General features: G+C 40.1%; 1 protein-coding gene and 1 pseudogene across 1 annotated transcript; both read right to left on the reverse strand.

Annotated features, from left to right (window-relative positions):
• Window positions 1-175: 175 nt before the first annotated feature.
• Window positions 176-9,002, reverse strand: LOC127247408 (uncharacterized; annotated as a pseudogene).
• Window positions 9,003-9,423: 421 nt separating this feature from the next.
• Window positions 9,424-16,053, reverse strand: LOC127247410 (G-type lectin S-receptor-like serine/threonine-protein kinase At1g11300). Its single transcript, XM_051269236.1, has 14 exons — window positions 14,374-16,053; window positions 14,114-14,280; window positions 13,826-14,036; window positions 13,500-13,737; window positions 13,228-13,408; window positions 12,940-13,186; window positions 12,335-12,408; window positions 11,749-12,243; window positions 10,958-11,540; window positions 10,664-10,869; window positions 10,376-10,586; window positions 10,051-10,288; window positions 9,815-9,965; window positions 9,424-9,741 (listed from the first exon to the last, which is right to left on the reverse strand). The coding sequence occupies exons 1-14, from the start codon at window positions 15,746-15,748 to the stop codon at window positions 9,445-9,447; spliced, it is 4,674 nt and encodes a 1,557-aa protein (XP_051125193.1). The 5' UTR covers window positions 15,749-16,053; the 3' UTR covers window positions 9,424-9,444.
• Between the last annotated feature and the right edge of the window lie 169 nt (window positions 16,054-16,222).

Below are 16,222 nucleotides of genomic sequence, written 5' to 3' on the forward strand. Positions count from 1 at the left end.
ACACTTGGAAATGAAATTCAAACTTTTCAAAAATAAAATAAATGAAAAATCACCAAATACGAATTCTTTGGCCAATTATTTGATTGATTAATTCGGCAAACATTGAATTTAATTATAGCAAAAGAATTGAGCGGATCACCTAATTCAAGAATATTATAAGTAACAAAACAACAACTAAGTACCAACTCATAGTTTAGCTCCATTTCTTTTTGCCCATTGATAGTCAAACCTTATCAAAACAAATGACGAATCCAAAACATTGTATGCACTTTACACTCTGTCAATGACTGAATATACACTTTACACATAAGGGGATGATGACCACAACTGTAAAAAAAGAAATAAATCGAACCAATTTTTCATCTGCCAAGAATGACAGTTATGGTGACATTGTTCGAGGACACACCATCAACATTTCCATTCCACATCTGATCGTCTAAATCTACATTCTGATGTCTCATTGATGTGAAGGTAGGTTCTCTGGGCAAAGGCAGGGCAGCATTGTGGCTCTCCAGCATCAGCACCACGGCCTGCATATCCGGCCGGTGAGCCGCGACGTCTTGCACGCACAGCAGCCCGATTTGCACGCACCTCGCCACTTGTTCTTCCTGGCTCGATTTCGAAATACAAGGATCGAGCAGCTCCATCGTCTCGCCTCTTTTCCACAAATCCCACACCTGCCGCGTCAAGATCGAAAAAAACAACATAAAAATAGGATCGAGGATGATAAAGATCGAGGGCAGCGAGGCTCTCTTACATATCCAACGATGTTCGAGTGATCCGTTGATCGGAAGCTTGAGTTCCTCTGGCCTGTTATAATCTCCAAGAGCAGCACGCCGAAGCTGTACACGTCGGATTTCAGGGAGAACAAGCCTTCCATGGCGTATTCCGGCGCCATGTAGCCGCTGCACAGCATTCATTAAATTTTACATTTTTTGGCAGCAGCAGAAAAACAAAAGTATCGATCTTTTTTAGCATTGCTTACAATGTGCCTACAACGCGCCTCGTCGTGCTAACTTCGTTTTGGTTCCCTCCGAAGATTTTAGCCATGCCGAAATCTGAGATCTTCGGCTCCATCTCTGCATCCAGCAGAATGTTGCTACCTTTTAGGTCCCTGTGTATTATCCTAAGTCTCGAGTCTCGGTGCAGATACAGAAGCCCTCTTGCGATCCCTTCTATAATAATGAACCGTTGGCTCCAGTCGAGCTGCGCTCGCTTGTCCAAATCTGTAACATTTGTGTTGTTAGAGATTTGACTACTACTACTACTACAACAACTGATGCAGCTAAAACAGGAAAGAACAACAAGCTGTAAAAATATCTATCTAACCGAAGAGATAGGAATCGAGGCTGTTGTTGGGCATGTACTCGTAAAGCAGCATTCTTTCGTCTCCCTCAATGCAGCAGCCCAGCAATCTTACAAGATTCCTATGTTGTAGCTTAGCAATTACTGTAATCTCATTCTTAAACTCCTCTAATCCCTGTCCCGATATTCTCGAGAGCCTCTTCACAGCTATCTCTTGCCCCCCTGGTAGAGTTCCCTGATCATTAAAGAACAACAAATCGATAAACAGAAATGTAAATCCCAATCTTCTCCCGGCCTAATTTAACAAGACTATTACCTTGTAAACATGTCCGAATCCTCCCTGTCCTAGTTTATTCTTATCCGAGAAGTTGTCTGTGGCTGCTGCCACATAGTTGAAGCTGAACATAGCGAGTTCAGTTCCCGGAGCCTGCTGCCCTTCGATACCAAGCTGGTCACCAGTGGCTGCGATTATTTCTCCACTCGGACCAACTCGAGGCGTTGGATTTCTACCTAGAATCACTGCAGTATACAATAGAAGATTCCTCTGTAATTAACTAACACAATCACGACAACAACGCAGTATACAGTTCAATGGTGTAATAAACCTTTACCCCTGCATTTTCTTTTGCGCCGAAAGAGCAGCCAAATTGAGACAAGAACAAGGACCAATCCGACGATCACACTTATTACTACGACAACAATTACAGTTACATGATTCTCCTCCCCACCTAATAAAATCGACGATTAGAAGAAATACCAAACAATCGAGAATATATACACAAGCTTTATAGTTTATACATACTAACCAAGTTCAGACAGCGCAAGGCGAAGGAACAAAGAGCTCCCACCCTCGGAAAATTGTTGAATATCAACCAACTCCCGACTCCAAATCATGCAGTTGATTCCACTAACATAAGCATACGCCGTACACGAGCAATTCTGCAAACACTTCCTCTCACATTCTATGACATCCTCTGTTCCCACATAATCGACATAGTCGGGCAGCTTCACATTCTCAATCTCCCGAAAACCATCGCCTCCCTCGCACTCCAAATCCGTCTTCCTAACACAACCGGCAGACCTATCGCCTCTGCTCCACCCATCACTATCCCTCGGCGCAAATCCTTCCACGCAACTGCATCTTGGCATCTCCATCTGATTGCATTTCCCAAAAGAACCACAATAGTTATACCCATCACATTCATCCACCGGATGCGACTGTATAAGACTCCATTCATTTTGTTCCTCGATCCACCTCACCTGTCTCTCGGTTCCCTCCCAATCTAACTGAAATTTGATCACATTCGACCCTTCGGACAGTGAATATATGAAGTACATCCGGCCGTCCCGCTCGCTCAAGAGCCTAAAACCATACAAATACGTCGCCCGGATGCCGGCAACTCCTATAAACGCTAGTCCATTCCAATGCCCGCTTCTCCACCGGCGGTGCAGCCCTTCCCATATCACTATCTGCGGCGATCCTTGAGGGTCGACGCCCATCGTAAAGTTCCCCGGCGAAGGATCGGTAGCACTTCTCCATGAAGTGAAGACACGTCTCTCCCCATCCTCAGCTCTGTAATGAACCTTCATGTCCGGAAGATATGTATCCGTTGGATGATCGAAGCTCTCCCAAACCACACTGTTTGAAGCTTCAGAGGACTGTAGAACAAGATTTCCTGTGTCCATAAGAACTGCAGTGAAATTCCCAGATGCAATTTGTGTTCCATTGCTCGACCAGACCGTCTCCCGATTGACGTTCACGACATGTAATTTCCCGTCGCCACCAACGGTTAGAACTCCGCCATTCCCCCTAATTGGGCTGTCCCTATTCGCAACCCAAACGAACGATTCGTTCGCAACTTGATTGTGCCAAATTCCTAAGTATCGAAACTCTGAATCTTGAGGACTGAAGAATCCCAGCGCGAACTTCTGCCGCATCGAAATAATAGTCTCTCCATCTTTTATCGACTGACCTGTCGAAATTCTATCGGCGGCAAAGCTGAACACAGAAAAGCAAGAACAGATCATTAAGAACCTCCAAAGGAGACGACGCCAGTAACACCCAAAATTAGAGCCCATTTCGGAGTAAGGGTTTAATTTTCCCAATTAAGTTTGGGGAAGCTGGGGATGGGAGCACACGATTGTTCTTGATTACAAACTGGTGTGGGTTTAATGTAGAGAAAGGTAAGAAAAATTTTCGATGACGATTTTGGGAGCTCCCGTTCATTGAAGTTTCTTCTTCATTGACCAACCATCTCTCTCTATTGGCCTCCCATGGCCGCAGATAAAACACGAATCGTGGTATTCTTGTAGAAACCCACCAAAAGGGAAAACGAAAAGTCTGTCTTCTTAGCACGTAGGTGGCGATTTGGACGAGTTTGAAAACGTGTTCGAAAGACGATTAATAAACAGCGGCCGTTTTTTTACCTAACTTGACCAACGCACATGAGATATATCGCTTTCAGAAAATCCAGGCATTTTTATATCAGATTTCTTGTACCTAATGTGGCTTTTGGTGTGACAAGGTGAGTGGTGAATTGAATACTAAAATGTCGGTATTTTTTTTTTATTTAGAAATGTAATAGAAGCTCATTTCCTATGGATTAAATTCGAATATTCAAATATATTAAAGGAAAATGAACCAAAAATGGCATGACAGTCGCAACTTTATTTGCTTCTGAACACAGCAAGAAATAATTAGAAATATAAGACTGTCTCTTTTATACTGAATATATTTATTATTATTATTCAATCTTTAATAAAATAATCGGATTGTCATAATCAAATATTACTGTAGATATATATTTGGAAATTTTTCACTACTAGTTTAATGCTTTTTAATGATTTTGTTGTTGGGTGTTGGTTGAAAATAATAATTAAAAATTAGGTTGAATGCTATAATATTATTTAGTTTTTATTTGAAGGTGTGTTTTTTTATTTTACTTTTACTTTTTAAATATTATTTTAATACAATATTTAAAAAAAAAAATATTCTCTCCATTAAGGATACGGCTCTTTATCTTTTTGTATGTAAAACTTTTAATATTATAATTATATGTTATGTAGTGAAAATGCGATAAAAAATTATAAAAATATCTCTTGTATAATAATATAATAATATTTATATAATATATTGCAAATGACAAAGGTATTTACTAATTACCATGGGATCTCCCGTTTCAAAACTAAATTATATTTTCACACATAATATGTATATATACACATATATATGTATTAGTATAATACATACAGACGTGTGTATATATACACAATATATGTGTGGGGATCGGGGATAAAATGTGTTAATAAAATCGAGGATCTGACATGTAATTACCAAGTTAAAAAAAAAAAAATTTTATTTAACAAAAATATAATATGATAATTTTTTATGAACCAAAGAGAATATTAATATTGAAAACAATTAAATAATATTAATTTATATTTGAAATATAAATACAAATATTTAATTTATAATTTAAAATATATATTTAAATACTCAAACAGTCATATATCAATAAAATATATTTAATATAATATAAAATTTAAGTAATATAATAAATAAATAAAATACTTTATCCGAAAATAATAGTCATATTTTGTTATTTTTATCCTTCGTAAAATAATAATGTTATTGAATTTTGATAAGTAGATAGGCTATATATATATATATATTTCCTCTCTCCCAATTCAATCGGTTTTTGAGTTTTGTAACTATTAATATATAATAATATTTTATTAATCAGTGAAAATATACAAGAGTTTTTAATATTTTTTTATAAAGTAATTGTATATGTAATACTCCCTCCATCGGTATCCATTTACTTTTTTGAGTGTTGATCAGTTATTATATTAAATCGTATTACAAATAAAGAGAAAATAACAAAAATACTTCTATTGGTGTCTTATAATACTAATATAATAACATTTGTATAAAAAATTATACAAATATAAAGGATATTTTCAATTGTTAAATACAATGATGCTATATGAGATGGAGGGAGTAGTATTTTTTTTTAAATTAATTTTAATGTTAATGTATAATAGCGATACTTTAAAATGAGACAGATAAAAATTATAAACAAAAAATATTTTAAATTAAAAGGAAAAAAATATATTATATCTACATTGTGTTAATGTATATATATATATATTGTTATAATACTAATGTATAAGCTTATTAAAATTTTAGAAAAGAATCAAAATTGATTTTATTTATACATAAAATTATTAATTCTAGTTTTAATATTAAAATAATTATTTTAATTTATTATAGAATCAAACAGTATTTATACAGTAATTTTGTCCAAATCGGATTAAGAGAAACACAACCCTAATACATTATATTTTTAAAAGAGTTTTAAAACTTCAAATTTAATGCACTTAACTTTTAAGAATCCAATCAAATCCTAAACCCTGTTGTGTTTGTTTGCGGGTTTGGATTTTGAGGTGAGATTTGAATAGTAAAAAATTTAAATTTGAATAGTTGTAGAATAAATAGGTGTTTGATGTGATATTTTAAATATAAAATTAATTTAATATAATATACAAATAAAAAATAAACGTTTGATTTAATGTTTTAGGAAAAAAAGGGGGAGAAAAAATGAGATAAATAATGTAAATCCAAGACAAACACACCCTTAATTTAATTTATTTCTTAAAAAAAATGGTATAACTATGAAAGAGAATCATCATAATCATCTACCTGCAACTTCTGTAATAGAGACATCATTTATAGACACACACTCCGCATTCTCATCCCACGCAGCATCCTTATCCCAGCCGCCATGCTGTCCCCGCGACGTAAAGCTCGGCCGCGACGGCGCCGGCAGCGCCGCCGTCTCGCTCTCCAGCATCAGCACCACCGCCTGCATTCCCGGCCTATCCCTCGCCATGTCCTGCACGCAGAGCATCCCAATTTGCACGCATCTTTCCACAGCTTCTTTATCAAGACATGTCTCTGCTATAGAAGAATCCAGAAGCTCTCCTGCTCTACCAATTCTCCAAAGATCCCACGCCTGCAATGTAATCACACCAGCTCCAATCAGAGAAACCAAGAAGATGGAATCAAATCGAAAAAGATAGTCATGTAAATATGTAATGCTCTTACATATCCAACGGTGTTCGAGTAGTCTTCTTCCGGCGAGCGAGAGCTTATGTTTCGCTTCCCGGTTATAACCTCCAGCAGCAAAATCCCAAAGCTGTAGACATCGGACTTGACGGAGAACAGTCCTTCCATGGCATACTCCGGCGCCATATAACCGCTGCATGCCATTTTAAGTGTATTAATAGTCTTTGTTATTTTTGTTCTTCCTTCAATTAGTGTACGCGCTACTTAGTACTACTTACTATGTCCCTACGACCCTTATAGTTGTCGCGACGTTCTGGTTCCCTCCGAAGATTCTAGCCATGCCAAAATCCGAAATTTTCGGGTTCATTTCTGCATCCAACAATATGTTGCTAGCTTTCAGATCGCGATGAATTATCCGGAGCCTCGAGTCGCGGTGTAGATACAGCAGCCCTCTTGCAATCCCTTGGATTATGCAGAACCGTTTGCTCCAATCGAGCAGGGCTCTCCTGTCAGCATCTGTAATAAATTACAAACATACCATTAATATTATGGATGTATGAATCATTTTTTTCTTTTGTGTCTTCTTCGAAAGAACCAACCGAAAATATACGAATCGAGGCTCTTGTTGGGCATATACTCATAGATCAATATTCTTTCTTCTCCCTGAGTGCAGCAGCCCAGCAATCTAACAAGATTCCTATGCTGTAGTTTGGCAATGAGTGTGATTTCATTTTTGAACTCCTCTGATCCTTGGCTCGATATTCTCGATAGCCTCTTTACCGCAATTTCTTGTCCCGATGACAGCGTTCCCTGAACGACGATACCAACACATAATGTGCATAATCAGACAACGCTCAAGAAGTTAATCTGGCTCCCTGTCTTAAACGCCGTCTCACTCGAAAACTTTAACCTTGTAAACTTGCCCGAATCCACCTCGTCCGAGTTTATTGTTCTCCAAGAAATTGCCTGTGGCTGATGCAACTTCCTCGAAGCCAAAAACTGCTAGATCAGTTCCGGCTGCGTGCTGCTCCTCGCCGGAAAACCGATTATTATCTGCAGTAAATTGAAGACAAGGTTTGACAGATAAAACCATTCCCTAACATGATCCAAGGTTAAAATCATAAAATGCAAAGACTTCAGGTAATAAAAACTCTACCTAGGCCTTCTTCTTTGGGACAGAAGAGCCACCACAGAGAGCCTAAAATACACAGCAATGCAGCTGCTAAAATTGTCAAGTAAACGGTTTTGGATCGACTTTCCACTCCAGAACCTATTCAAAAATTCGAAAGATCGATCAGACAAGTACTTTTTAACTTCTCTAGTCGAGGAGGAAGACATTCTTCTTACCGAGCTCGGAGCTCGCTACGCGAACATTCATAATTTTCCCTCCATCCGAAAATCTCTGCAAATCGACCAACTCTCGTGTCCAAATCATACAGTTGATTCCATCGACGACAGTGTATCCGGTGCACGAACAGTTCTTCAAGCACTTCTCCTTGCATCCTCGAGCATCTTCCGACCCAACATAATCGACAAAGTCCGGTAATTTCACGAAAGTAATCCGCAGAAAACCATCGGGTTCCCCAGCCGCGGTCGTGCACGGCAACGGCACCCTCCTAACGCACCCCCCCGACCAGTTCCCTCTCATCCATTGATCATTGTCCGAAGGCACAAAGCCTTTCAGACATCTGCATATCGGCGTCACCATCGTATTACATGTCGCGAAAGGCCCGCAATGGTTGTACATGTCGCAATCGTTGACAGGATGCGCAACCTCAACGATCCATCCTTTCCGCTCCTCGTCCCACTTCTCGTGCAATCCGACTCCCTCCGAGTTAATCCTGAACTTAGCTAAAGATGATCGATTTAATGGCATGTACACGAAGTATACCCCGCCGCCGTTCTTGTTGCCCATGAGCCGCAACCCGCCCTCGTACCTTGTCTTCGAATCGTTAATTCCTATAAACAACATCCCATTCCAATACCCGCTTCGCCACCGGCGGCGGCGCTGCCCTTCCCATATCACTATCTGCGGCGAACCATTTGGATCGAGACCCATCGTATAGTTCCCCGGAGAAGGATCGGAGTCGCTTGTCCAAGAAGAGAAAACAGCAATCTCTCCGCCCTGTAAGGAGAAGGGAACTTCCATTTCCGGCAAACAAGTAGCCGTTGGGTGATCGAAGCTCTGCCAGATTACGGCGTTCGGATTCTCCCTGGTTCCTTGTACGACGAGGTTCCCTGTGTCGAGTAGAACTGCGGCGGCGTTCGTTAACGCGCATGGTGCATTACTCGACCAGACCATGTTTCCGTTGCCGGTCTTCAAAACCAGATTGCCGTCGTCGCCCATTGTCAGAACTCCATCTGTCCCCGAGATCGGACGGTCCCTGTTTGCCACCCACACGACTGATTCGTTGGCAGCGTTATGGTACCATACGGCGACGTATCTCGAATTGGAATTGCTGGGACTGAAGAATCCGAGGACGAACTTCTTCCCCGCCGACACGATCAGGTCGCCGTCTTTTATGGATTGGCCTCTGGTAATTCTGTCGGAAACAGACCTGTTGACGGAGGGGAAGCAGACGACTGTGAAGAAACAGCAGAGGCTGAGGGAGATGTGGAAAAACCCCATTTTTCAGAGTTGCTCATCTCCTCGCAGGCAGGGAGTCGAATGCGGTTATGAGTATTTTCCGAATTTAGATTAATCAGGGTGAGGAAATCTGTGGGTATCCTATCTATATTATGGATTTGTCCGAATTTAATGTATAGATGTGAAGGTTGGGGACTTACTGATTGTATCATTAACTCTCAGTAATGACGCGAATCATATACAGCTTCGACATTTGCGTTTTAACGGAGAACGTTCACATTATTACAATGCCCTCTTTTCTTTAATCGACGTCATCATCAATTCTATTTTTTTTTTTTTAAATCTTTTTTGAAGTTGAGCTGATGATGTCCTAAAATTACTCCTCTGAAAATTAAATTTCAAATTTCAAGTACTCCAAGAACACTTGATAAATAAACATACTAGCACTAAAATTTGGGGCTTTATTAGTCATCTACAGCCATAATCATCGGCCTTCGACCACTGTCAATGTAATGTCGTTTAAAGAGAACACACCGCGAGTTCTTCTTGACAAACTGTCATGATGCTCAATAAAAGCAGGCTTCTTAGGATGTGGAAGCTCCGAAATTTCGCGGCTAAGCATCGACAACACTGTAGAAATGCTTGGCCTGTTGTGGGCAGTTTCTTGAACGCACAACAACCCGACATGAGCACACCTAACCATTTCCGACTCCATTTTGGGCTCATATATCGCCGGGTCGATGAGTTTCATCATCTTTTCTTCTGTCCACAGCTTCCACGCCTGAGAAAAGAAATCCTAAATGAAGAAACTGAAAACTCAGTAAAGAAAGTTTTTGATGTATGGCGTAGCTTACATATGCAATGAGACTTTCGCTTTTCTTGTTGTTGTAGAAACTCGTGTTCCTCCTTCCGCTGACAATTTCAAGCAACAGCACACCGAAGCTGAAGACATCAGATTTGTCGGAGATTATTCCCTCTAGCGCGTATTCAGGTGCCATATAGCCACTGAAAATATAAACACATCATAAGCACAACAACAGCCAAGTTATAAACCACAAGCAAAGATTTGAATAAAGCAAGATGTGCTCACTATGTTCCAACAACTCTGTTTGTATTAGCTTGATCTTCTTTTACTGCAAAAATCTTCGCCATGCCGAAATCTGAAATTTTGGGATTCAACTCTTCATCTAACAAAATATTGCTTGCTTTTAGATCTCTGTGGATGATTCTTAGCCTTGAGTCTCGGTGAAGGTACAGTAGTCCTCGAGAAATGCCCTCGATGATCAGAACACGTTTGTTCCAATCAAGAAGCTCTTGTTTGTGCGAATCTGATGAGAGTTATTTCAAGATGCCGTCACATACTTATAGCATGACAAAAAAATCGAAAGATTAAAGTCCATTTGATATTGCCTTACCGAAAAGATATAAATCCAAGCTTCCATTGGGCATGTATTCGTAAACAAGCATTTTTTCTTCACGCTCAATGCAGCAACCGAGCAGGCTAACCAAATTGCGATGCTGGAGCTTAGATATCACCTCGACTTCGTTTTTGAACTCCTCCACCCCTTGATTAGAAGTTCTTGCCAGCCTTTTCACAGCAATTTCTTTGCCATTTGATAGTATTCCCTGAAAACAAGCACTTCAATCAACTCTTCCATGGATCAATAAAAGTATCTGAGATTTAAAGTTGAAGGTGTTCATACTTTGTAAACTGGACCAAAGCCACCCTGTCCAAGCTTGTAGATGGGATCAAAGTTACTTGTTGCATTTAAGATAATCTGAAATTCGAAGAACGGAAAGTCTTCAAATTGAACTCCTTCCACATTATCTTTGAATGCACTTGCCCTTGAATACTCTGCATCTCTTTCCCTGAGTATTGTTGGCTGCAGCGGGCTCTTGTCTCTACTCCCTGATTCATAACAACAACCAGAGGAGAAAAACATTGAGAATGAAATGTCGACTAAAATTTTGATTAAGCAGGATCGAATCAGTTTTACCTTTCTTCTTCTTCAACAGCAAGAACACACAGACAATAGCGATGAATATAAACCCCAAGACTGTCACGGCTGCAACAACTGCTGTCCAGTTTTTTTTCTTAACAAGTTCAGAATGCGCCAAACGTATGTATAAGTCTACACCGCCCGCAAAGAACTGCTGCACATCGATCAGGCTTTCACGCCACCACATACACCCAATGCCAACATTGTATGCATAAGCTATACAAGAACAATTACTCAAACACTCACTACCACAGAATGATTCTGTGAGAGGAACAGAACTAATATTATCTGGCAATTTGACTGTTGTCACTCGTAAAAATCCATCTTGCTTTCCAGCTTCACTAGCCGAGCTGTTCTTCGCGCACTGTAAAAGGGTCCTTCGCATGCAGCCGCTCGTCCAATTCGCTGCGTTCCACTCATTAATGCTCCTCGGCACATAACCTGGCAAGCAACTGCATATTGGAGAAGATTTCGGATTGCAGATCCCAAAAGAACCACACTTTCCATAAGCATCACACTCAGTTTCTAAAGATGACCATCGTAATTCCCAATTCTTTTCCAATTCGGACCACCTCTTCCGCTGTAGAATTCCAGAGCTGTCCATGTGAAGATATGACAAGATATTTTCAGTGGTATAGGCAAAGGTCAGATATGCAGCTCCAGGATCATCATTAACAAGATTGAATCCATTTTGATATACATGGGTCTTTTTCGGCGGTATACCAGTGAAAGATTGGCCATTCCACGGACCACTACGCCACAATGTATCAGCTCCTCATTCGAACTACAATCTGTGGAATCTCTAGGGGATCAACTGAAGCTGTGTAACTTCCAATAGATGGATCAGAAGGACTTGTCCATGATGTCAGTATGTTATTCTCATTTGTCTGCAAATTAGTCGTCAGTTTCATCCCTGGTAAGAACGTATCGGTAGCATGTTGAAAACTTTCCCAAACAGTGGTGCCGCCTCCGGAGAAATCTCGCAGCACCAAATTGCCTGTTTCCAAGAGCGTAGCACTGTAATTTCCGACAGGACCTGTCGAATTCGACGACCAGACTATCTGCTTCTGCCCATCCAACACCACAAGCTTTCCATTTTCCGACACCTCCACTGTTCCAGCAGAATCATTCAGGGGCCTGTCTCTATTAGCTACCCATACAGCAGTTGAAACAGGGAAATTGTACATCACACCCACGTAATAACGACTGGTGTTCGATGGATTGAAAAAACCAAATTTATAAGTTAGCCCATCAGAAATCAGAAGTTGGGAGCCATTGATGGACTGCTTGAAGCTTAAGGTATCAATGGCAAACGCAAATTCAATCCATACAAACAAAAGAACTTGAACTATTGATATTAAATCTATTGTGCACCTGAAACGCATTCTTGCTTCCGAGTTCTGATTCTAATGCGAATATTTCTTGTTGATCAATCAGTGGCTTCCTACCTTTGAGGATGAGAATTCTTATATCACATTGAACATTCGGAATTTCCTGTTTCTAATTTAATTACGTAGGAAATTACGCATACCTTATTATATTTACAGTCAACTGAAAGTGTAATAAGTTTTATTATCTTTCATGATTTTTCCATTTTCTTTTCCCTACAATCCCGATTATTGATTATGACATGATTACATATATTTGAATAATGATAACGTGTGTTGACACAGTAATGTATTTTATATTTTATCTCATCATCATTTACTGATTTTATATGCATTAATTTATGAAACTTAACTATTGTTTAGAAAAACGTACAACACATATAAATATAAAATAATATTTCGGTCAAGCAAGGAGTGGAGTGACGGAACGGAACTTGTAAGAATCAACTTATCGATTTACTTTCACTTTTCACTGATTCTGAGTTATCCTATTCTCTTTGATTCCTCTTAACAATGTAGGGCCTATCATCTACAGCCATAATCATCGGCCTTCGACCTCTGTCAATGAAATGTCATTTACAGATAACACACCACCAGGAGTTCTTGAAAAACTGCCATGATGCTCAATAAAAGCTGGTTTCATAGGATTGGGAAGCTCAGAAATTTCACGGTTAAGCATCGAAACCACTATAGAAATGCTTGGCCTGTTTTGCGCGGTTTCTTGAACGCACAACAACCCGACATGCGCACATCTCACCATATCCGACTCCATATTGGGCTCATATATCGCCGGATCAATGAGTTGCATCATTTTTCCTTCAATCCACATCTTCCACGCCTGAGAAAATAATCCTAAATGAACAAACTGAAAACTCAGTAGAGAAAGTTTTCGATGCATGGCGTAGCTTCGTATGCAATGAGACTTTTGCCTTGCTTGTTGTTGTAGAAGCTCGTGTTCCTCCTTCCACTGACAATTTCAAGCAACAGCACGCCGAAGCTGAAGACATCAGATTTCTCCGAGATTATTCCCTCTAGCGCATATTCGGGTGCCATATAGCCACTGAGAATATAAACACATCATAAGCACAAGCACAACAGCAACCAAGTTATAAACCACAAGCAAAGATTTGAATAAAACAATATTTGCTCACTATGTCCCAACAACTCTGTTTGTATTAGCTTGATTTTCTTTTACTGAGAAAATCCTGGCCATGCCGAAATCTGATATTTTGGGGTTCAACTCTTCGTCTAGCAAAATATTGCTTGCCTTTAGATCTCTGTGGATGATTCTTAGTCTTGAGTCTCGGTGAAGGTACAGCAGTCCTCGAGAAATCCCCTCGATAATCAGCACACGTTTGTTCCAATCTAGAAGCTCTTGTTTGTGCAAATCTGATGAGAGTTATTTCAAGATGCCGTCACATACTTTTAGCATTACAAAAAAGATCAAAAGATTAAACTTAATTTGATATTGCCTTACCAAAAAGATGTACATCCAAGCTTCCTTTGGGCATGTATTCGTAAACCAACATTTTCTCTTCACGCTCAATGCAGCATCCGAGCAGGTTAACCAGATTGCGATGCTGGAGCTTAGATATCACCTCGACTTCGTTTTTGAACTCCTCCACCCCTTGATTAGAAGTTCTTGCAAGCCTTTTCACAGCAATTTCTTTGCCATTTGATAGTATTCCCTGAAAACAAGCACTTCAATCAACTCTTCCATGGATCGATTAAAGTATGTGAGGTTTAAAGTTGAAGGTGTACATACTTTGTAAACTGGACCAAAGCCACCCTGTCCGAGCTTGTAGATGGGATCAAAGTTGCTTGTTGCATTTAAGATAATCTGAAACTCGAACAACGGAAATTCTTCAAATTGAACTCCTTTCACATTATCTTTGAGTATTGTTTGCCGCAGCCGGCACTTTTCTCTACTCCCTGATTCATAATAACAATTGTTGCCAGAGAAGAAAATGTTAAGAATGAAATGGCTACTAACTTCTGATGAAGCAGTGTCAGAATCATTTTTACCTTTGTACTTGTTCAACAGCAAGAATGCGCACACAATAGCGATGACTATAAACCCCAAGACTGTCATGGTTACAACAACAGCGGTTGAGTCTTTCTTCTTACCAAGCTCGGAATGCCCCAAGCGAATGTATAAGTCTACGCCGCCTGTGGAGAACTGCTGCACATCAATCAGGCTTCCACGCCACCACATACACCCAATGCCGTCATTGTAGGCATAAGCTATACAAGAACAATTATTCAAACACTCACTACCACAGAATACTTCTGTAAGAGGAACAGAACGAACATTATTGGGCAATTTGACCGCTTTCAGTCTTAAAAATCCATCTTTCTTTCCAGCTTCACTAACCGAGCTGTTCTTCGTGCACTTTAGAAGGGTTCTTCGCGTGCAGCCCCTCGTCCAATTCGCGGAATTCCACTCATTAATGCTCCTCGGCACATAACCTGGCAAGCAACTGCATATTGGAGAAGATTTCGGATTGCAGATCCCAAAAGAACCACACTTCCCATAAGCATCATCACACAAAGTTTCTATGGATGACCAGTATACTTCCCAATCACCTTTGACAGCAGACCACGCCTTCCCCTGAAAAATTCCTGAGCTGCTTAAGGAAAATAACGAGATCTTTTCCTTGTTAAAGGAGAAGGTCATATGTGCAGCTCCAGGATCATCGTTAACAAGATTGAATCCATTCTGATATACATAGCTAATCATGCGACGTATACCGATGAAAGTTCGGCCATTCCACGGACCACTACGCCAGTATGTAGCACCACCTCTTCGAATTACAACCTGTGGGATGTCTAGGGGATCAATGGAAGCTGTGTAACTTCCATGAGATGGATCAGAAGGACTTGTCCATGACGTCAGCATGTTCCACTCATTTCTCCACAAATCAGACGTCAGTTTCATCCTCGGCAACAACGTATCTGTAGCATGTTCAAAACTTTCCCAAACAGTGGTGCCGCCTCTGGAGAAATCTAGCAGCACCAAATTGCCTGTTTCCAAGAGCTTAGCTCTGTAAATTCCGACAGGGCCTGCGAAATTCGACGACCAGACTATCTGCTTCTGCCCATCCAACACCACAAGTTCTCCATTTTCCGACACCTCCACTGTTCCAGCAGAACCATTCAGTGGCCTTTCTCGATTAGCTACCCATACAGCAGTTAAAACAGGGAGATTGTACATCACACCCACGTAGTAGCGACTGGTGTTCGGTGGATTGAAAAACCCGAATTTGAAAGTTCCCCCATCGGAAATCAAAAGCTGGGAGCCATGGATGGACTGGTTGAGGCTTAAGGTATCAATGGCAAACGCAAATGCAAATTCAATCCATACAAACCAAAGGAGTTGAACTATTGACATTAAACCCATGAAATTCTAGCTTCTGAATTCGGATACTATGTGAAAATGTTTCTGTTGCTCCATCTATGGCTTCCTACCTTTGAGGATGGAAATCTATTATCACTTTGCTGAAAGCGACAGTGACATATAGACTCTCCGAATTGTGGCCGCCAGGACCAAGTCCAAGAGAATATCATATTATAAATTTTGACCATTCGGAATTGCGTGTGAACGTGTTTCTCATTTCATATTGTTGAAATTTGGCTCAAAATCAGTCTTGGGCCTCCCTCAATGTGGGTCGATTACCTCTATTCTTTGGGCTCGGCCCAGCTATATGTATTTTTGTAAAATATCATACTCCGTTGTTGATTTTTTTTCGAGTAATTTTAAAAATATTAGTATTACATTGACATATAATAGAAATAAAGAAATAAATATTTTGTTATGAGACGGACTAAAATGAAAAATTAGATACTTCATCATGGAACGGAGGGAGGATTTAAT

The sequence above is a fragment of the Andrographis paniculata genome, unplaced genomic scaffold (assembly GCF_009805555.1).
Source record: "Andrographis paniculata isolate CXL003 unplaced genomic scaffold, ASM980555v1 Contig32END, whole genome shotgun sequence".
NCBI lineage: Eukaryota > Viridiplantae > Streptophyta > Magnoliopsida > Lamiales > Acanthaceae > Andrographis > Andrographis paniculata.